This window comes from Lathyrus oleraceus, chromosome 5, assembly GCF_024323335.1.
Source record: "Lathyrus oleraceus cultivar Zhongwan6 chromosome 5, CAAS_Psat_ZW6_1.0, whole genome shotgun sequence".
Lineage (NCBI taxonomy): Eukaryota > Viridiplantae > Streptophyta > Magnoliopsida > Fabales > Fabaceae > Lathyrus > Lathyrus oleraceus.
The window spans coordinates 302,565,783-302,585,054 of NC_066583.1; the positions used below are offsets into that span (position 1 = coordinate 302,565,783).

General features: G+C 36.6%; 2 protein-coding genes across 5 annotated transcripts in view; one reads left to right on the top strand and one right to left on the bottom strand.

The window, feature by feature from the left end:
* The first annotated feature begins 402 nt into the window (after positions 1-402).
* LOC127088208 (uncharacterized) lies at positions 403-1,423 on the top strand. Its single transcript, XM_051029124.1, has 3 exons — positions 403-664; positions 741-899; positions 999-1,423. The coding sequence occupies exons 1-3, from the start codon at positions 410-412 to the stop codon at positions 1,044-1,046; spliced, it is 462 nt and encodes a 153-aa protein (XP_050885081.1). The 5' UTR covers positions 403-409; the 3' UTR covers positions 1,047-1,423.
* An 842-nt stretch (positions 1,424-2,265) lies between these two features.
* Positions 2,266-19,272, bottom strand: part of LOC127084132 (uncharacterized) — a 61,621-nt gene continuing 44,614 nt past the window's right edge. The window contains exons 1-2 of one of the 4 annotated variants that reach the window (XM_051024528.1): positions 9,888-10,125; positions 2,266-3,615 (exon numbers count right to left, since the gene is read on the bottom strand). In XM_051024528.1, coding sequence (XP_050880485.1) covers positions 2,652-3,596 — 945 coding nt within the window. In that variant the 5' untranslated portion in view covers positions 3,597-3,615; positions 9,888-10,125 and the 3' untranslated portion in view covers positions 2,266-2,651. Of the gene's footprint in view, positions 3,616-9,887; positions 10,126-19,272 lie in introns of those variants that run through there. The other 3 variants (XM_051024531.1, XM_051024529.1, XM_051024532.1) reach the window with 3 other exon arrangements.

The following is a 19,272-nucleotide window of genomic DNA, read 5'->3' on the forward strand; positions in this document are numbered from 1 at the left end:
GAAATACTGTGAATCAATTAATTATAGACAGTAAAATAATATAAGAATTTTGACTTTTATATTAATCATCTATAACTTAATCCAAACAAATGATGTTGATGAATTAAAAATATAAAAAATATTATTTAATCTCATTCTTCAAATACTTTCTTATATATGGAACTAAATTGATTATTTAAATATCAATTCTCCATTCCTTTCAAGAAAAATCAACATTCTATTAACTACACTAATATGAGTCAAACAAATTGTACTAAAATAATATTCATAATTTCCATAAAGAAAAAATTAACAATTCATTTACTTTATTTTAATACTAAATAAAATAATTATCGGAATATTTGTGAGTATAATAAAACATCAAATCCCAAAACCTATCATTTCCAACGATCCATTATTACACCAACGCATGGCCATGTTATCATCAGAAGAGAAGAAAAACACCAACGACAATGGTGTGATTATCAAATATTACGTCGAATCAGTGAAAATTCGTTCCATGAAGAAAACAAAACCGAACGAATATCTTAGAAATGAAGAAAAGCATGGCTATGAATATGATCGTCGCGCTAACCTTCTTGCTCATTCTCGATATCTTAGAAATCCAGCGTCGGAAACGGTTTCATTGCCGGTTATTCAACCAAGACCTAAACCTAAAAGCAAGGTAAATTATTTTCTGTATTTTCTTCTCTGAAACTGATTTAAATACTCTAGAGATTTGACTCTAACCTAATTTTCAGTTTATATCTTACCAACCGGTTCGAATCTGCTCGTGCTCGGCTTCGATGGAGACAGTTCCGAGCTTAACTATCCGGAGCAGAAATGAACTCAAGGAGAAAAAAGAAGATAACCTATCTGAGAAGAGAAAGTTTAATGAAAAATACTCTCCCAAGATTTTGGTAGGAGACTAATTATTTAATTTTGAGTATTTCACTATTTTGATTTTTGATCATGATTTGAATTCTTTGTTCTATATTTTGGTTTTGAATGATTTGCAGGGTAAAATGAACAACCTATGGAAGCAGCTGTCATGCAAAGAAATATAGTGGTGTAGAAGAAAGATTAATTCTATGGTGCTTGGACAATACTATTGTACTGTGCACTTTTTTTATTGTTAGATTAATAAGTTTCATCATATTTCATGTAATTTAATGGTGAAATTTATCGATTTAGCGGTGTAAACAAATTTATAATTGATACAACATTTTTCTTATTTGTGCACCATAGGACTAGGTAGAAGAAGATAATGGTCTTGTATTTGAATACAGTGTTTTATATGTATTTGAATATTTGATAATGTTCTCATAATTTTAAAAAAACGGAGAGAGTGGTGCTAGTAGTGTAGTGCAAAAATATGTCTCAGAATGTTGGACAACCTTGTCTTTATTAGAGTCCAGCACAGCACATCATTACCTGCTTCCAAACAAACTAGATGTTCAATAAATCATCAAGGCTTTTATCTACTTTTGGATCGGAATATGTATCAAATGGATGCATGTATTTTAACTGTTTTATAGCTATTTAAATACATATTGTGATTCAATGTTGTCGAAAGCAAAAACAAACAGTTTGTTCAAAATTCGTAGCACTGTATAACCACTATTTGGTACACCCTCCGAACACGAACACTAAGTAAATTTGACTTACTTATAACAGTGTAATAGTTTGTACTAAATAGCATATGGCAAAACAATGCATATTTTCAAATTTTACTGAAATATAACACCACTATTTGATAACACTCTTGATTTTAAGAAGTTAAATCCTAAAAATAGAGCAAAAATTAGGGATGCAGGTCCTCTCATGTGGTGGGATAGGTTCTGTACAATCTCAACCACTCATCTCGGTCTACCGCATGCAACATTTGATGAATGAGTGATCATGTGATCCAACACGGTAACAAACACCCAAGAGTCAAGCCTAGGCATGATTTGGCAAATCCATACGTTATATATAAATCATAGGAAAGAAAGAACAGCCTTGAATTCTGGAATACAAATGATAAAGCAGGATTTTTTTAAGCATATCCTTCTATTAATAAATAAATGACCAAGTACTACGTTCTTATCCCCAATACTATCCTGATTTCTCAAAAACATCTGAAAGAAAATCAAATTACCTAACCGCATCATCGAAACCACTAGCAATACCAATAGTGAGACAAAGGATGTGCATTACTCTATATAAAGACATTCAATTTTCCTAATACTGTCAAAGATGAATTGTTATACAATAATTCAAACTGTACAGTAATAAATCATCACAGGAAGAATAATGCATCATTTTCAAAATAAAATTATTTGAGACATCCTCCATGTCCCTGATCACCTGTTCAATTAAATTCACCAATTTGCATGACCCAATGACAATAATTATGACCTGAATCTCCTAAACCTAAAAGTAAAAGAGGCAACGAGCATTCTAAATTTGCCTTTTGTACAGTCTATTTGAAAACTGAAAACAGGGAAAATAACTGAAGATACAAGTGAGGATGGTACACAGCTAGAAAGAGGGCCAACCGCTTTACTCTCCCCAATTAAATAAATTAATGCTCTGGCATAGCAACAAAACAAGCCATGTCAAGGCCATTCATGTACTATTGTTGACGAAGAGTGACTCCTTCCCCACATTTCAGTAGTTCATCTATTAATTTATCGGCCTGCATTCAGTATCCTGTGCCTCCCTCGTCTTCTAGATCGTCCCAACAGTAGCCTGTGGAGGCCCCGTCCAGACAAAGCAGCAGAATCTGTAGGTGCAACTCTCCTGAAACCAACACGGGCCTGATTATACCTGATGTTTGACAAAAAGGTGCCAGGTCCGCCCATCATGGAGAAGAAATCACCATCATCTTCCCGAAATTCATCATCAGAATCAGAATCAGAATCAGTCTCATCGCTGTAAAATGCATGGTCATTTGGCTCGAGCACATAATCCCCCAGTACCATAGCCCCTGGTGTTGAAGACAAAATTGTGCTGATCACATCACTCCGTTCTCTTTCACACTCGAGTCTTTTCCATTTTTCTTCTCGTACAGGGTCCACTTCTCGTGGTCGCGAAAATGGATGCTTAGATCTAACATGTTTCCTAAGCTCCTTGTAACTCCCCACAAAAGAGCATTCATCTTGCATACAGCTTCTTTTCTTGGCATTCAAAGACTTCCGAGCTGCTTCAACCACAGTCCAACCTTTCACCTGCCGGCGGCAAAGGGGACAAAGAAGCTCAGGAACTTTTGCATTGTCACTGCGTTCACCAGCACTAGAATCAAAAGTCGAATAGTCTGTTAATTGCTGCGAACTAACAGAAGTTGCTTTTGTGTACGCCTTTTTATACTGTTCAAAACAGTTTGAATAGCGACGACTAGTAGCACACATATAAGGGCGACAGCCCTTGTTATACGATGAACATAGGAGCAGGATAGCATTATGGGGAACTTCCATACAGACTGAGCAGGTAGCACCTTTCCAGTCTTTCTTTTCAACCTCTTTAGAAAAGCTCTTAACATTTTTCATATTTTTTCTTGCACAAGATAAAAGATATGGGGTTTCCCTGTGACCTCGAGACCGGGACTTGCACCGCATCTTACCAACTTTAGCCATTTTAAAACTGAACCTGGAACTAATCAGAAGAAAAGCATGTATTAAAAGAAAGAATTTCAAACACAACAAAATTAAAATGATGAACATTTCAGAACAAAATAAATTAAGTGTCCAACTCTGAAGTACATTTCTAATGTGAATTCATTTAGATGACTTTGTAGTGAGGCTAGCCCCAAAAATGCATGCAAGAAATCAAGTGGCAGTACTAAAAGTCAAAAATCATATGAAGCGCAACCTATGTGATTGGTAGAACTACTAAAATACTTAATCTTTTCTTGCCGCAATTAGCATTAATCATATGATTCATAGCTAAACTAGTAGAGAAGGCACAGCCCCGTTGAAACTCAATCATAAGCTCGTCGCTATATTTATGATACAGTATTTACTCTCCAATGCTTGATTGTTGACACTTAAACAAAACATATCTAATCATCCTTCACATAAGCTTAGGCTTTCCTTATGATCCTTTTTACAGTTTTATTGATGAGGGTATTGCTCACATATATCTTTAGTGTGTGTATTGCTCACATAAGCTTAGGCTTTCCTTATGATCCTTTTTTTTTACAGTTTTATTGATGAGGGTATTGCTCACATATATCTTTAGTGTGTGTATAACCAGGCAACCATGATTTAGTGTAGATTATAATTCATCAACCAAAAAATAATTTCAAAACAAAAAATAAACTATATCAATGGAAACATAAAAGAATGAACCAAAAGTACAATTATTCTAAAAAAGTGCATGCATAATTATATTTAGCGCTTGTTAGAAGAAATACGAGTCAGCTTTATTACCAACATAAACATTCACTGAATTTGATAGGATACTGGATTTGGGCCTTAGCCCAATAGAAAGGGCTAATAGAGAATTGATTATAATTGCTTATGTCAAGAAGGGGAAGGGTAGTTATATATAAGGATTCCGATAGTAAAAGAGAATTCATTATGTGTATTTTCGGATAAAACCCTTTAGGGTTTGTTCTAGGATTATAGGGATTCGTCACTGTAATAGTTTTAATTTCAATCAATAATATATTTTCCATTTATCTAAATTTTGAGTTTCTATCATTGGTCCGACCTGCCAGATCTCGAGACGGAGCCAGTGAATTGCTAATGTTGTGTAACTTCCTGAAACTACCGTACAACTATCCGAAACTGCCGGATAATTGCCAAAAAAACTGGCATAACTGCCCGAAACTGCTGGATATTGTCTGAAACTCCCAGAAAAGTGTCGGAAACTGCCAAATAACTTTCGGATAAGTGTCAGAAACTGCCATTTAACTGTCAGAAACTGCGGGATAACTGTTGGAAACTGCCGAATAACGGTCGAAAACCGTCGGAAACTGCCCAAAACTGCTGGAAACTACCGGATTCTCGAAGGGGGAGCCAGCATTCATTTCATTCAAGATGATTGAAGACGATGAAGTGTCAGAAGCAAGAATGGCTATGAGAATTGACACAATAGAAACAAGAATGGGAAGATTGGAAGAATCTCTCCAATCCTTTGTGTCAGAGTTTCGTCAATTGCTAAAGGCGGAGAAGGCGAAGCATTTGGGGTATGTTCCCACAGAAAACATGGTTTTGGTTGGGACGTGTTGCCGGTAACAGATGTGTTAAAGAACCATCAGAAAACTAAGTTTCAAACAGAGGTGATACCAGAAAAGGAAGACACGGAGGAAGAGAAGAATCAAGCCACAAAACCAGACAACATGGGGGAGGAACAAGTCCTGCACAACTTGCAACTTTTGTTGAGTATGCCGCTATCAAATCCACTCCCAAGGATCCTTCTCGAATTGAAACCGCTTAACAGATGTCTATTTATGGTGGATCTTCCTTGGTGTGTGTTGCCTCCGCTGATCGTCCAAACGTCGGCATTAGACAAAACTATGAACGAAGCGCAATGGAAGTTCATATCCAGAGATACAACTAGGCTGAAAAAGGAAAAAATAATGGACACGGTTATGGATCTAGTGGAAGAGACACAATCTTTGTGGGAGCTATTGATCGCGGCTCCACCAGTGATGGTTCCGTTTGAATCACGCCCAGGTATATTTGTGAGAAAACTATGAACGAAGCGCAATGGAAGTTCATATCTAGAGATACAACTAGGATGAAAAAGGAAAAAAAAAATTGGACACGGTTATGGATCTAGTGGAAGAGCCACAATCTCCGTTGGAGCTATTGATCTCGGCTCCACCGGTGATGGTTCCGTTTGAATCACGCCAAGGTATATTTGTGAGAGACTTGATTTGGGCCTTAGCCCAATAGAAAGGGCTAATAGAGAATTGATTATAACAGCTTATGTCAAGAAGGGGGGAGGGTAGTTATATATGAGGACTCTGGTAGTAAGGGAGAACTCATTATGTGTATTTTCGGATATAAACCTTTTGGGTTGGGCAGAGTGAGAATATCTCTCCTCTGAGGAGCACTTTGCTCGGGAATTATAGGGATTCGTCTCTGTAATAGTTTTAATTTCAATTAATAAAACATTTTTCATTTATCTAAATTTTGAGTTTCTATCACATTTCTAGAGCAACTCAATAGAATATTAGAATTTGTAATCCTGTTGAGGTTGACGCATAGAAAAACATTATAAACTAATGAAACAAATTGAACACAACTTATCTTGGCAATTTACCACTTTTATATATGAATCATATGACTATTTAACTTCTGAAAAGTGTAGAGCACAATTTCATAGTTGTACAAAAACAAAACTTCATAACATCTGCTTCTAATACCCTAGAGTTCCGGGGTGAAAAACCTTTTCCCAGACAAAGGAACACCAATCATCTCAATTGAGAGTAAAGTAGCAATTTTAGAACCCCAGACATGATGTAGATTGCACAAATATGTAAGTAAGTGTTTAGGATGAGTCTTAAGAGAAGTATGGTCTTAGTCAACAAAGTCTTAAGAGAGCAGGACCAGAAGTATTCAACAGTCTTAAGAGAAGTATGGCCTTAGTCAACAAAGTTCTATATATGATACTTAAGCCAATCAAAATAAACTATAGACGAGTCTTCTGCAACTAACAAAGTTAGCATGACATCATTAAATACATAGCATATATCAAATGACTGGAAAAATAATATGAAAAATAAAGTATTCATGTTAATGTTAATGTCTCATTACTGTGCTTGGTGAACTATCATATGCAATCTACTATCCAGCAGTGTTGTCTGTAGCAGAAACAACATAAAAAAACATAAATGACATGACTTAGAAAAACAGAATTATAAAAAAGCAAACTAGAATTCATGTCTCAACCACAGAAAAGCGTAATTATAAATTGAGAATTAGAAAAACAGAACTTTCATTAACTATTTCCATCCAGGGTCAGTTCTCTTTGAACCAACAGCCCTAGAGGTTTGGGAAGTTTCGTCCTTTTCAGACATAGTCTACATAGAGTTAAAAGAAAGCCAAAAATAATAAAAACGGAGTACTATAAAAACAAAACAAGAAAAAATAGAGGTGAAAAAAACACTAATAACAGAGTAACAGACGGAAAAAAATGAGAGAGAATAGAAGAAGGTTGCAAGAGGAAAACAACACTGAGGGAGAAGAAAAGAAATGGTGGAAAATGGAAAGTCTAAATGTTTTAGGAGCTTTATCATTTTTGGAACCGTTTTTGAGTAGGCTAAAAAAACGCCCAAACAAACAAGGCTTGTCAGGTTGTTGAAAAAAATGTTTTATTTCCGCCATGAAGCCATGGCACTGCAATGTAAAACCTGCAACGCCACAGCTTTTCCGTGGAGCTATGTTGAAATCCACCTGCCATGGCGCCGCCAATTCGATAACGCTGTTATGCAGTCTTGAAATAGTAATGGGATTCAAAATCAAAGAAATGTCCAGCTTCAATAACTGATCTCAAGACACAACACACCAGAGAGTAAACAATAGTAAACTGGAATTTGATATACTTAGGTGAGTTAGTAATGTAATATTTTGAGTCGTAAATTGGATAATGAAAGTAGTTTAACAAAGACTGATACAAAATACTAGTTAATATGGCATAGAACTAATGCTTTATTCCTTTTCATTTTAAAGCTTAAAGCACCAAACATGGATAGATAGACTCATCCAGAGAGATAAATTACACTCCGCCAAGAGAGTATAGTTTAAATTACAATGTCTGGCCACTTGAGAGAAGAAATGCACTATACTCTAGACCATATTAAAGGTAGGGCCTTTCTTAGTGGAGTGAGCAACTGTGAACAATTTTCATGGAATATTTTTCCTCTCTACCTACGATTTTTAGTGTGAACAAGAGCTAACTTCAGATGCCCTATTATTCATTTTAAAAAAATCAGAAGATGAAATGAAGCTTCAAATGCAGTTATTATCAGCTTCAATTGCATTTTCTGAAGTCACACAGTTGATTGTAAGGGTTCAAAATGATTTCGAAGAGAGAAAGGGAGAGAGGGGGTAGGAAGAGAGAGACTAGAGTGTAAAGCATGTTAATCCCCAAAGGATTAATGTTTTAAAATTAGAAAAGAGAGCAAGCCAATTTAAGCATCTCTGAAGGGAGTTAAGTATCCATAAAAAAATAAACACATGGAGGTTACCAAAGAGTTAAGAGATATTGCTTTTGCTATTGCGCACATTCACAGGTGCTAGCATTTCAAATACTTTATGATTTTATGATATATAAGACACATATTCTCCATTCAATTTCTATGTCCATCGGAATTTTACAGAACATTTCAAAAGTAAATGAAATTGTTAAAACATGAAACTTATAAACCCAAAAACTTAAAACTCAAAAATTCTAGTGTGAACCACTTTCCCACAACTAGTCCATGTTGTCAATCACATATAGCAGAAAAAAGTGGTTCATTCAAATTTTGCTACAATATAATGCTATACCGCCGATATAACCACTATTAAACAATGTTTTGTACTAAATCTATAACAATATATAACGGCAAAACACCATTTTGGTTTAGACTATTTTTGTTCCAATCCCTTTTTAGTTTGTTTTAAATTTAACTTCTTTTTTATCAACCATTTCATAACAGTTTATATATCTTTTTCATTCCACTATCTTCTAGTACCATTTATCTGTTTTATCATACAACTAATTTAAATTAAATCAAAATTAGGCAAAAAAAAAAATACTGTTCACGTTTTCACACGTGGGCACACACAAAAAAAAAAGCAAACAGACCAGCACTCATGAGAGTGATCTGTTTATGTTTTCACATGTTTTCACGCGTGTAAACAAAAAAGAAAAGCAAACAGACCGGCACTCTTGAGAGTGATCGTCTATACGCAAGTAGCAAATAATGGCAAATTCTGTTATATCCTCAATTTGACAGCACTGCAAATAGTATGACTCCCATTAACTGTTTGAGAGGTAATTGATGGAAAACAATATCAAATCCAAAGGAACCATTTGTTTTAACCTTTTTTTTTAAATGATTTTTAAGGTATAACATAATTTTGTGTAAAAAAAATTTACAAAGAAACTTTTCATAAAAGTTTCAAATGAAAATTTGGTTTGAATTGTTATTCTTAAAATACTATTTTAATTTAGACATTTCATAATTTTATAGAAACTTTTTTTGAATATCAAAATTTCAAAAAGTCACCTAATTTTGAAACTATTTCATTTCATAAAAATCATTTTTGAGATACAACTTTTTGAAAAAAGTGCAATTTCGACTATGTTTTGATCTTCAATAATGTATGTTTATGTTATATGATGTCAAAATTAGTCTTTCAATTTAGAAAAAACAATATAAAAAAATTTGTAATATTTTGAAAAACTGTATTATAAAATACATTTTTGAAAATAAAAAATAAATCTTTTTTTTTAAAGCTAAAAAACATCATGCCCAAAGCATCCATATTTTTTCTAATAATAAATAGAGAATATCAATCCAAGTATCCAAGAAAGAATAACTCATAATCTCTGCCAATTCATGAAAAAATCCTCGAATTTTCACTTCTAGAAAAAGCAACAAAACACCCATACTTACCCTAACAAATCATCCAAAATCGAATTCATCTAACAAAACATTTGATAAATATATACTATAGAAGAAACTCTCGAGTACTCTGAATCTCATCACTTGAAAGAGTGAAAAATTATCACAAAGTTATGATTCCAAACTCGAGAGATTCAACGTGACAATCGTAATCTAGTCTAAAAAAACAGATCGCTGTAATTCAAAAACCGAAACCGTGGAGATCTAACATCTAATATCAAGCAAAATCATATAAGCAGAGTTAAACAAAATGCAACAGAGATCGGAAAAAGCAACGGAATAAATCGAGAAAGTATATTACCTGGAAGTGATGGAAATATTGTTAGAAAAAAATGGTGAGATTGAAATGAAAGGTAATCGGAGAGAGATAGAGCGATCTTCACGTTCAAGTTCACGTTCTCCAGAATCCGGAAAAACGGCCTCGGGTGACGTATGATGCAACAACGCCTAAACCATATGCTGTGTTGATCTATTCTACTTCTTACCTTCTCTTTCTCTCGACGTAACAGCGCCATCGAAATAAGAGGAAGTGTATTATATATGGGCCAGTGAGCCCATTAACGTGCTTCTATATCGGGGCCCAGTTTCTAGGATGGAATCAAATTTGGAAGAAGCTATTGTTATTCCCACTCTGCAAAATTTGAAAATTACTAAAATTCTTTTTTAATCTATAAAATATAAATTTAAAAAGTTCTAAATTAAAACATTCATTTTTTTTTATTTTGAACTTCCGTGTATTTAAAATTTTCTGACTTTTTCAAATCATTCCAAATTCAAAATTTTAACTATATCATATTTATCATAGAATTACTGTAGCAAATTATAGGCATCATTAATTCATTCTTTCTTTTTTTTTTAATCGCATGCATCATTCATTCTTATTAATAAAATTAGAAGAACAAAATAAACCTAAACCACATCAAAATATTCAATGGAAGAACTAAATTCTAAAACATAAAAATCAGATTTTTTTTAAATAATAATTATTTTCAAAATATATATCAATCTAACCATTTTTCAAATAAAAAAAATCTTTCACTAGAGGATGCACAACTTCTTGTGGTGCTTACATACACTTTTTTTTGTATTAGGTGGCGCATGTTTATATGTGATGCCGATAGTAGTGGCGCGTGCATGGAAATTTTAGGGGCATGCGCAATTGCTTGTGGCTCAAACGTAGTTTTGGTTTTTTATATATAGGTCATTCCCTCCCCATAATTTTCCACTCATCTTCTAATTCTCTCCTTTAATTTTTCTTCAAAATGTCTTATATTGTCAAGAGAAATATCGATTTAATTTATTCGGCATTAAAGATTCCGATGAAGATCTGACTTTAGAACACGAAGACTTTCGAGCATCTTCAGAAGAGTTTGATTCGTTAGTTAGATGGAGACATTGGACACGTGAAAAGATCAAAAGAATTAAAAGACTTGTTACAGTGTTCAACAATAATGGAAAACATTGTATCTGGAAGTCAGTTAAAACTGACAGTGATTATACTATTATGATGCATAGTTAAGATGAATTGTCCTAATGGTTATAATCGCATAGATATGTTGTTTAGTTGTTTTATTTATCGATTGTATTGTTGTTTTAATTGTTGTAATTGAATGTTGTAATCTTTATAAAAAGAAAGTTGTTTTCAATATCAAATTAAATGGTTACATAAAATAATTACATTTAAAAAGCAGGACTAAAAGTGGATTCAATAATTATGTTGTGGAGCTTGCTCCAACATTGGAACAGTTTGCACGATTGTGTCTGGGCTGACGACATGAACTACATAATCTCATCATTTTGTTTATTGTATCCATTTCGGTTTGAATACACGTGTTGTTAGGCCGGGCCTTTTTCTTTCTTCGCATATTTTCATTGTGTCAAACTATGCCCCCTTGATATGTAGGTCAATAATCCTCATTTACTACCATCGAAAAGTCATTGTCGTACATATTGCATACGTCTATGACTTTGTAAACGGTGGACAGTGTGTTAGAAGGGTCCACTCCTCCATTGGAATATTATAGATTCACCTTACTGCATTTTCATTTGTCAATCTGATCTCTTTGTGGGGATCTTGGAACGAAGGTTTTGTTAATGCACACCATGCGCTTACAACTTTCTTACGAAGCATCTTGTCCTTGATCTCCCGCATGAAATTTTGAGCGATATCTCTTGCAGTAGACATGCATAAAAGGAGAATTTTCCAACCGCTATCGTGGTTTTTGTATGTACTCTCAATAGAGGGATGTTTGTCTAAAATCAAGCATACGTTAGGTTGTGGAGCAACGTGTAATTGGAGATTCTTGAGAAAAAACTTCATCCACCAGTAGTCTCCCCTTTAACCAGAACGAAGGCGGTTGGAAAAATATTAGTGTTGCCATCTTGTGCCAATGTCGTGAGTAATGTTTCTTTATATTTCTCTTACAATCGTGTTCCATCAATTTGAATAATAGGTTTATAGAACGCAAAACCGTTGATGCATGGTTCATACGCCCAGAAGAGTCGGTGGAATATTTCATTTCCATTAACACAAGTTTTTTCTAGGGTATATGTCATCAGGGTCTCCATAATTGCAACAGTCTTTGGAGCATAATGCTTAAGTGCCACCAAGTATTGTGGAAGTTCTTTGTACGAATCCTCCCAATTTATGTATACTCATTCAAACGCCTTAGTCCTAGTTATCCATGCCTTTCAATCCGATGGAGTATAATTGTATCGTATAACAATATGCAAGATTGTTATACTCACTTTCAATGACGGATCCTTGCTAATGACAAACAATATTTCATCGCATATTAACTGAGAGTTGAGTTTGCGATGATCCTGCATTATATTGGTGATTATGCAAGTGTGAGGTGGACCCATAGAACCTATATCCCAAGAATCACTCTTCTTCTGATAAGATGTTATCAGTCGGAACATACAGAGCACGTTATGACACAGATTTTTGTACCTCGTCGCATTAGTGCGATCGATTGTATAATCAGTTGAGGTTTCCATATGAAACTTTTTTATTGCTCTTACAAAGTCTTATTTTGTTTGAAACCTATCTCCCATTTTTAAAGCTTCATCAGTATGCATCTACGAATTGTAAAACATATCTGAGAATGGTTCGTCTGCACCCAAGTTCAAGTTTGTCATGTAATGAGGTGGACAATACACATGACTTGGAGGTAACGGCTCTTGCTCGTGGTCGACAGTGTCATCGTTCACCATATGATCAACCAATATTTCTTCTTCTTCCTCATCAATAACATCGACTTCGGCTTGTTCGTCGTCACCAATTTTGCAAAAAACTTGTGACGGATCAACAATTTGAGACAGCTGATTTTGTTGTAGTGAAATATACAACTCAATATAATTGAACCTGGAATGTTCATGAGTTCGAAACTAATTTTGAACATCTTCATCATTGTTGAAAGTATATTTCGTGTCGGGTTTTTGTTATCGTATCCACATGGATTGTAAGATATCACCGCCGTTCGATGGTTGTATTAATCTTAGCTCAATGTAACAATAGGGTTTTGGTTTTAATCAAGTTATCTTGCATAAAAAGTAATAAATTGCGGTAAAAGTTTTGGTTTGAATAAATGAGAAATATTGCCAAAGTTAGGTTTCAATGATCACTTTGTATGTATTTGCTCGGTCAACAATCTTATAAACTCCTTTAGATGATAAATCATTTCACAAAGTCCTCTCAATATGTTTCTCTCGAACACACATTGTGAGTTTTGCCATTTTGATCCATTGTTTCTCTCGAACACAATCTATCAAAATGACAACTTTTTGGTTCAACCTTATGGTGAACAAAATCATTCATTACTATCTCTAGCTAACAAACAAGTTTGGATGAAAACCTAGGTCAAGAGTCGGTAAACATCTCTCGATCATAAACCAACACAAAGAGTTTTAAATAGAAACAAAGTTTTCATCATATATTTACCATTAAAGAGTTTACATATGAGGATCCTTACATTTACACACAAAGCTAGTAATCACCTACATCTAACCTTGACAAATGGATGACTTAGCTACTCATTTTCATGGTAGCTTGGTCGGCAAGTAAGGAAAGAAGGTTGATCAACATCCAAGTCGGATAATCGAAGTTGGATGGGAATCCACCTTCTTTTTGTAGAAGATGGTTCTAAGATGAAGAGAAATGAAAATTAGGGCATAAAAGATCCCCTAGAACAATGCTGTAAAATATCTCTCCAAAGTACAAAAGTGGAAAAAGTTGGTAAAAATGAGGTATGGTGCTCAAAAGTGGCACCTGCTACTTATAGACCTCTGTTGGGCTGTCATGCTCGCTAGGCGAGCAGAATGGCTCGCCTAGCGAGGGTCTAATATGGGCACATAAGGCACCTGCGCCCAGAGAAACAGGGTCTGCTGAACTGTCATGTTCGCCTAGCAAACATACCTTCGCCTAGCGAAGGACACGCTTCAACCTTCGCCCCAGCGAGGTTGAGAGGTTTTGCTACTGGAATGCTCGCTGGGGACTCGCTAGAGCTTCGCCTAGCGAGTGAGTGCTGGCTGCGCTTTTCACCAAAACAGAACGAACTCGCTACCACCTTCGCTGTCAGCTCGCCTGGCGAATTTATTGACAATTTACTGGAGCTTTTCGCTTGGCGCTCGCCTAGCGAACCAATGCTTCGCCACAGCCCTCGCCTAGCGAGTAGGTTGATGAATGCTTGTTTGCTTTGGTTCCTTTGCCAACTTTCTTGTGTCTTCAATTTCAATTATTTCATGCCTTCTTTCTGCACAATAACACACAAATCAAAGGCACCAAGCTTGTTTATCAATGTAATGCATTTCATCAAAAACCAAGGTGATTTTGACAATTTTAGCAGGGAAATAGAGTGAAAGATGCCCACATATGATAGCTCAAATAAGCACTTTTGGGCATCTAACAACTCTCCCCAACTAGATTCTTGCTTGTCCTCAAGCAAAGTATGCCTCTTGAAGGACAAGAGGATTTGCTTTAAGAAAATGGTTTCTCCGAAGTTGGATAAACGGCTCAAACACAAGCGAAATCAGCAAATACAAGTTTCCAACGGTTTGAATAAAATAATACACAAGAACTAAAACTTAAATAGCAATGCAAAATATTTATCTATCTACAACAGTACTATTCTGAATGAATCATCCTATCTCTCCTCTTCGAATAAGGAATGAAGATTTTACGCGTTTGCAACCGCGGGATTAATCTCACTCTCTAACAAACAATGAAGAAATCAAATAGATTCATACAATGTCTAACAATTATAAATGGTACTGTGGAAGCGTAAAGATCACTAAGGGCTTTTCGGTTGAAGCTTGGTTAGGTTAACAAACAAGGGTCATTTCTAAGGCCATTGAAACGAAAGTGCCGATGCAAAAGAGACATTCACAGTATTATTCACACTACTCGACTTTGTTTCATTTGTTTCTTATTTGAAACCTTCACAACACATATTCCACAACTCAATTTTTATTTTTCAGTATTTTTCTTCCAAGCAAGCATTCATTTTCATTCTTTTTATTTTTGTTCTTTTCTTTCACATCATATATACAAAACAGATGTTTCTTTTCTATATTTTCTATACATATATTTTTCTATGCTTGCTCGGTTTTTCTTTTCTTTTTCAAGAGTTGTGGTACTTACCGATTCTTTTTCGTTCTCCCCAACTTATTTCTTACTCACCCTAAGTGAATGCTCTTAACTTTTTACGGCAAAAGAACAATAATCAAGATTTTCCGGGTTGTAAAAAAAAGATTTTTGAGATCTCGCTTTATTTCAAGCCGAGATTCAACTGTTTAAGCTCAAAGGGGTTAACAAATACTCTCTCTGCTCACAGGTAAGTTGTTTTTGGATGTAGTTGTGCTCAAAAGAAAACAAGTGCCTTGATCATTTCTAATTGCTTCCACAATTTCACAATAATAAAAGACAAAGCATGAATCTCATGAATCAACAAAACTTATTAGAATCCAGCATTTAAGTGTACAATGGAGGTTTCCTCACAATTTGTGGTTTTAAGTTCTAGATGAAACATTCATTCAATTATGTTGCAAAAAGACAATATTCAATTTACCAAAAAGAGTAAAGTTCCTAATGCATTCTAAAATTCTAGCCGAAGGTAACCATGTACCTTAACTTCATTCACTTGTTTATTCTTATCATTGCCATCCAAGCTCGGATGCACCTTCATTGGGTACTTCTTGAGGAGCAACCAATCTAGAAGGGTTTGCCACTCAATCAACCAAAAATTTATTAAACACACAAAATTAAAAACATAAATAATTAACATTAACTGAAAATATAAATTTGTTCATGGGGGACAAAACACCTCAATAGTACAACACCAAAATCAAGATACAAAATCCGAAAATACAAATAGAAATGACATAAAAGCTGAAAAAATACAAAAACTTAACCCACTAAGGGCTCAGGACTCCTCCTCGCTACCGGCCTCAGAACCGGTAGCCTCATCATCAACATCATCATCATCAGCATCAGCGCCCACCCCCTCACTATACACTGGCGTGTCCACAGGCCAGTTGGCGTGAAGCAGAAACTGCTCACGCGTCATCAAAGCATGGGCACCACTTCCTTGCAGCTGCAACCGCTGCATAGAGTCGTGCATATCCAACATGGCTCTCTGGGATGCCGCCATCCATTCCAAACTGTAATTGCACACAACTTGGACGTACGGATCAAGTCTAGGAGTAGAAGTACCAGGACCATCAGAAGCCCGAGTACTTCCTGAGGCTGCACTGCCACCGGTAGTCTTTGCTCTACAATATTTGGCCACATACCGATCATCGATAGGTGACGGGATCCTTACCTGCCCACGAGACGGAAGTCTCACCCTTGCCTGAACGCATAAACTCATGATCAAACACGGGAAAGCTAGGGGACAATTAACACGAGCCCCCGACTTAAGCCCGCTCTCGACCACGGACTTCAGCTCATTTGCGATGATCCTCGCCACATCGATCTCGACATTGGTGAGGATGGAATGGACCAAATGTGCCACTGGGATCGGCACAGTAGAGGTGTGTGATTTAGGCTGGATGTTGGTCAAAACCAAGAGCAGTATCAGTTGAGCCATGGGAGTCATGTCCTCCCGGTGATACCTCATTGGAACCCCAGATGGGTTCAGCTCAACCGATTTCCCTGGTAAAAGCAGGGCGGCAGTAATGGCAGGAACATCACGGTGAAGCCGTAGGTCTGTATGGTATGCGTCCTTCTCTTCAGCTCCCAGCTGGAGCGGTTCCCCAAGGATGCGGTTGATTGCATCCCGATCAAATGCAATTGAACGCCCGGCCACTCTAGATACCCAAGTAAAGGGCTCGTCGTCATCGGGCAGTGCGTTAGCATAAAATTCCTGCACTGTTGCAATGTCATAATGTTCCAAAGGATTAATCAACCGATCCCATTTCTTCGCGTCAATCAACCCGGCAAAATTTCTGTTCGTGCCCTGAGGGTTGATGACGAAACGCTTCTCTGGAAGAATTTTCCTCTTCTCCAGAGAAATGTATCTGGCGGCCTGCTTCGGGCCGACAAACTTATCTTGGTCAAACTGGATAGGCACGGTCCGGGAAGTAGTCGCTCCCTTTCTTTTCTTAGCCGCTCCAGACCTAGATTCCATCTGCAAAGTATACAAGGAAACAACACACACCAAACAAACAGATTAGACATCAAAGCATAATTTAAAAGACTGCCATGCTCGCTGCTGCTTCGCCTAGCGAAGTGGCAGCGAACGCTCGCCCCAGGCTCGCCTAGCGAGTGCTAGCGAACCTTACGGGTTTTGGGGTTTTTCAGCATGTTCAGAGATTCTCCCCCAAAACCCATACTCAATTGGTTCTAACATCAGAACCTAATGATATATCAAGTAAATAATCGTTCTATGCTATTGGGGATTACATATTTGCATTCAAAACCCAAAATCCCCAATTCTTAAAACCTAAAATCCCAATTTGCAAACCCTAAATACCACATGCAAAGCTAAAGTTTCCCATACTCCAATCATCCTAATTGCAATTCAAATTGGAATTTTAGAGTTCAAACAAAAAGAAAAATGTAGTAGGGCAAACCTTAGTTACACGGATTCGGAAATGTGAAGAGAGTAGAGTTTGCAAATGACCGAATAGAGCAAGTGTTGGTGATAGAGATGCAAATGAGAGAGTGTGAAGAGCTTATCAAAAATTCCTCAGCATAGCCGTACAGAAAATTTTTGAGTTTGGGGCAAAATGGTTGCCCTTCTGAGATTTAAATACAAACTGTCATGCAGCGCTCGCTGCTGCCTCGCCTAGCGAGCAGCTAGCGAACCTGCTCGCTACTGCCTCGCCTAGCGAGCTGCAAGCGAGCATGACAGCAAGTGCTTTTTTCAAATGCAGCACTTGCAAGTTCATCCAGAACAGTTTTATCATAAGGTAACCCAACACAACACAACACAAAAACAGTAAATACTTACAATGTTGGGGTGCCTCTCAACAAGCGCTTGTTTAATGTCGGCTAAGCTCGACGGTGCGATGCTCACTGAGGAGCATCAAGCGGAATTGTGTAGCTTCCGCGTTCTACTTTGTTGTTTGAGCTCCCGGGATCCCTTTTGTTGAGCAACCTCCTCAAGGGCCTTGTAGTCTTCAAGAGGTTCTTGATGAACCTTTGATAAAATCTAATACCACCCTTTTTCGGAACTATTTGCACAACGCTCACCCATTCACCGTCGGCGATAGAACAATTCATCCCGGCCTCTACCAGTTTGACAACCTCTTTCTTTTTAGCACCCGCATCAATTGATTCTCTTGGTTCGTGGACAAATTATTGCTAATGATTACGGGTTTAGCACAGTTATCATCAAGGTACACATATTTCAAATGTGGCTCTAGTTTTGGCTCCTCCACTATACTAGTCATATCCCCGCCTTCCCTTGTCTCTTTATGATAGACAAGTTCTCCACAAGCTTCTAATTCATGCAACAATGCTTCCATGTCTTTTCCTTTATTTTTGGTTGAACCTTTGTATACTCCGATGAGAAATCTTTCGGAAGGATTCGAAACATGAACCTGGTTTGCGACTTCCACAAGTTTCTCGTCTGTGGCATCAATTCGGAAAGAATCATGTTTATCATTGAGATGCTTTTTGGCTTCAAACAGATGGAAGGCTACCTCTTCATTTTGGACCCTTACCTTCATCAAACCGTTATCTACGTCTATCATCATGCGCGCGGTTTTCATGAATGGTCGGCCCAAGATGAGCGGAGCATCATCATCCTCTTCCATATCAATAATAATAAAATCAACCGGGAAGAAGAATTTATCAACTTTGACTAACATGTCTTGAGCCACTCCATATGGTGCAGTGGTAGATTTATCAACAAGTTGCAAAGTCATCTTTGCAGGCTTGATATCAACATTTCCCAATCTTTTGATAATGGACAGTGGAATTAAATTGATGCTAGATCCCAAATCAATCAAGCCATTATCCATGTAGGTGTCTCCGATGGTTACCGGTAGAACGACTCATCCCGGATCGGATTCCTTCCTTGGGAGGGTTTTTTGAATGATGGCACTACATCGTGCATCAAGCAAGATTGTCTCAGGTTCCGTGTGCCTCCGTTTTTTTGTAAGTATGTCCTTCATGAATTTGGCATACTTGGGCATTTGCTCCAAGGCTTCGGCAAACAGAATGTTGATTTGCAATTGTT

Coding starts and splice junctions, on each gene's coding strand:
- LOC127088208 (XM_051029124.1), top strand. CDS start 410: ATGGCCATGTTATCATCAGAAGAGAAGAAAAACACCAACGACAATGGT. Junction 665..740: donor GACCTAAACCTAAAAGCAAG/GTAAATTATTTT, acceptor CCTAATTTTCAG/TTTATATCTTACCAACCGGT. Junction 900..998: donor AATACTCTCCCAAGATTTTG/GTAGGAGACTAA, acceptor AATGATTTGCAG/GGTAAAATGAACAACCTATG.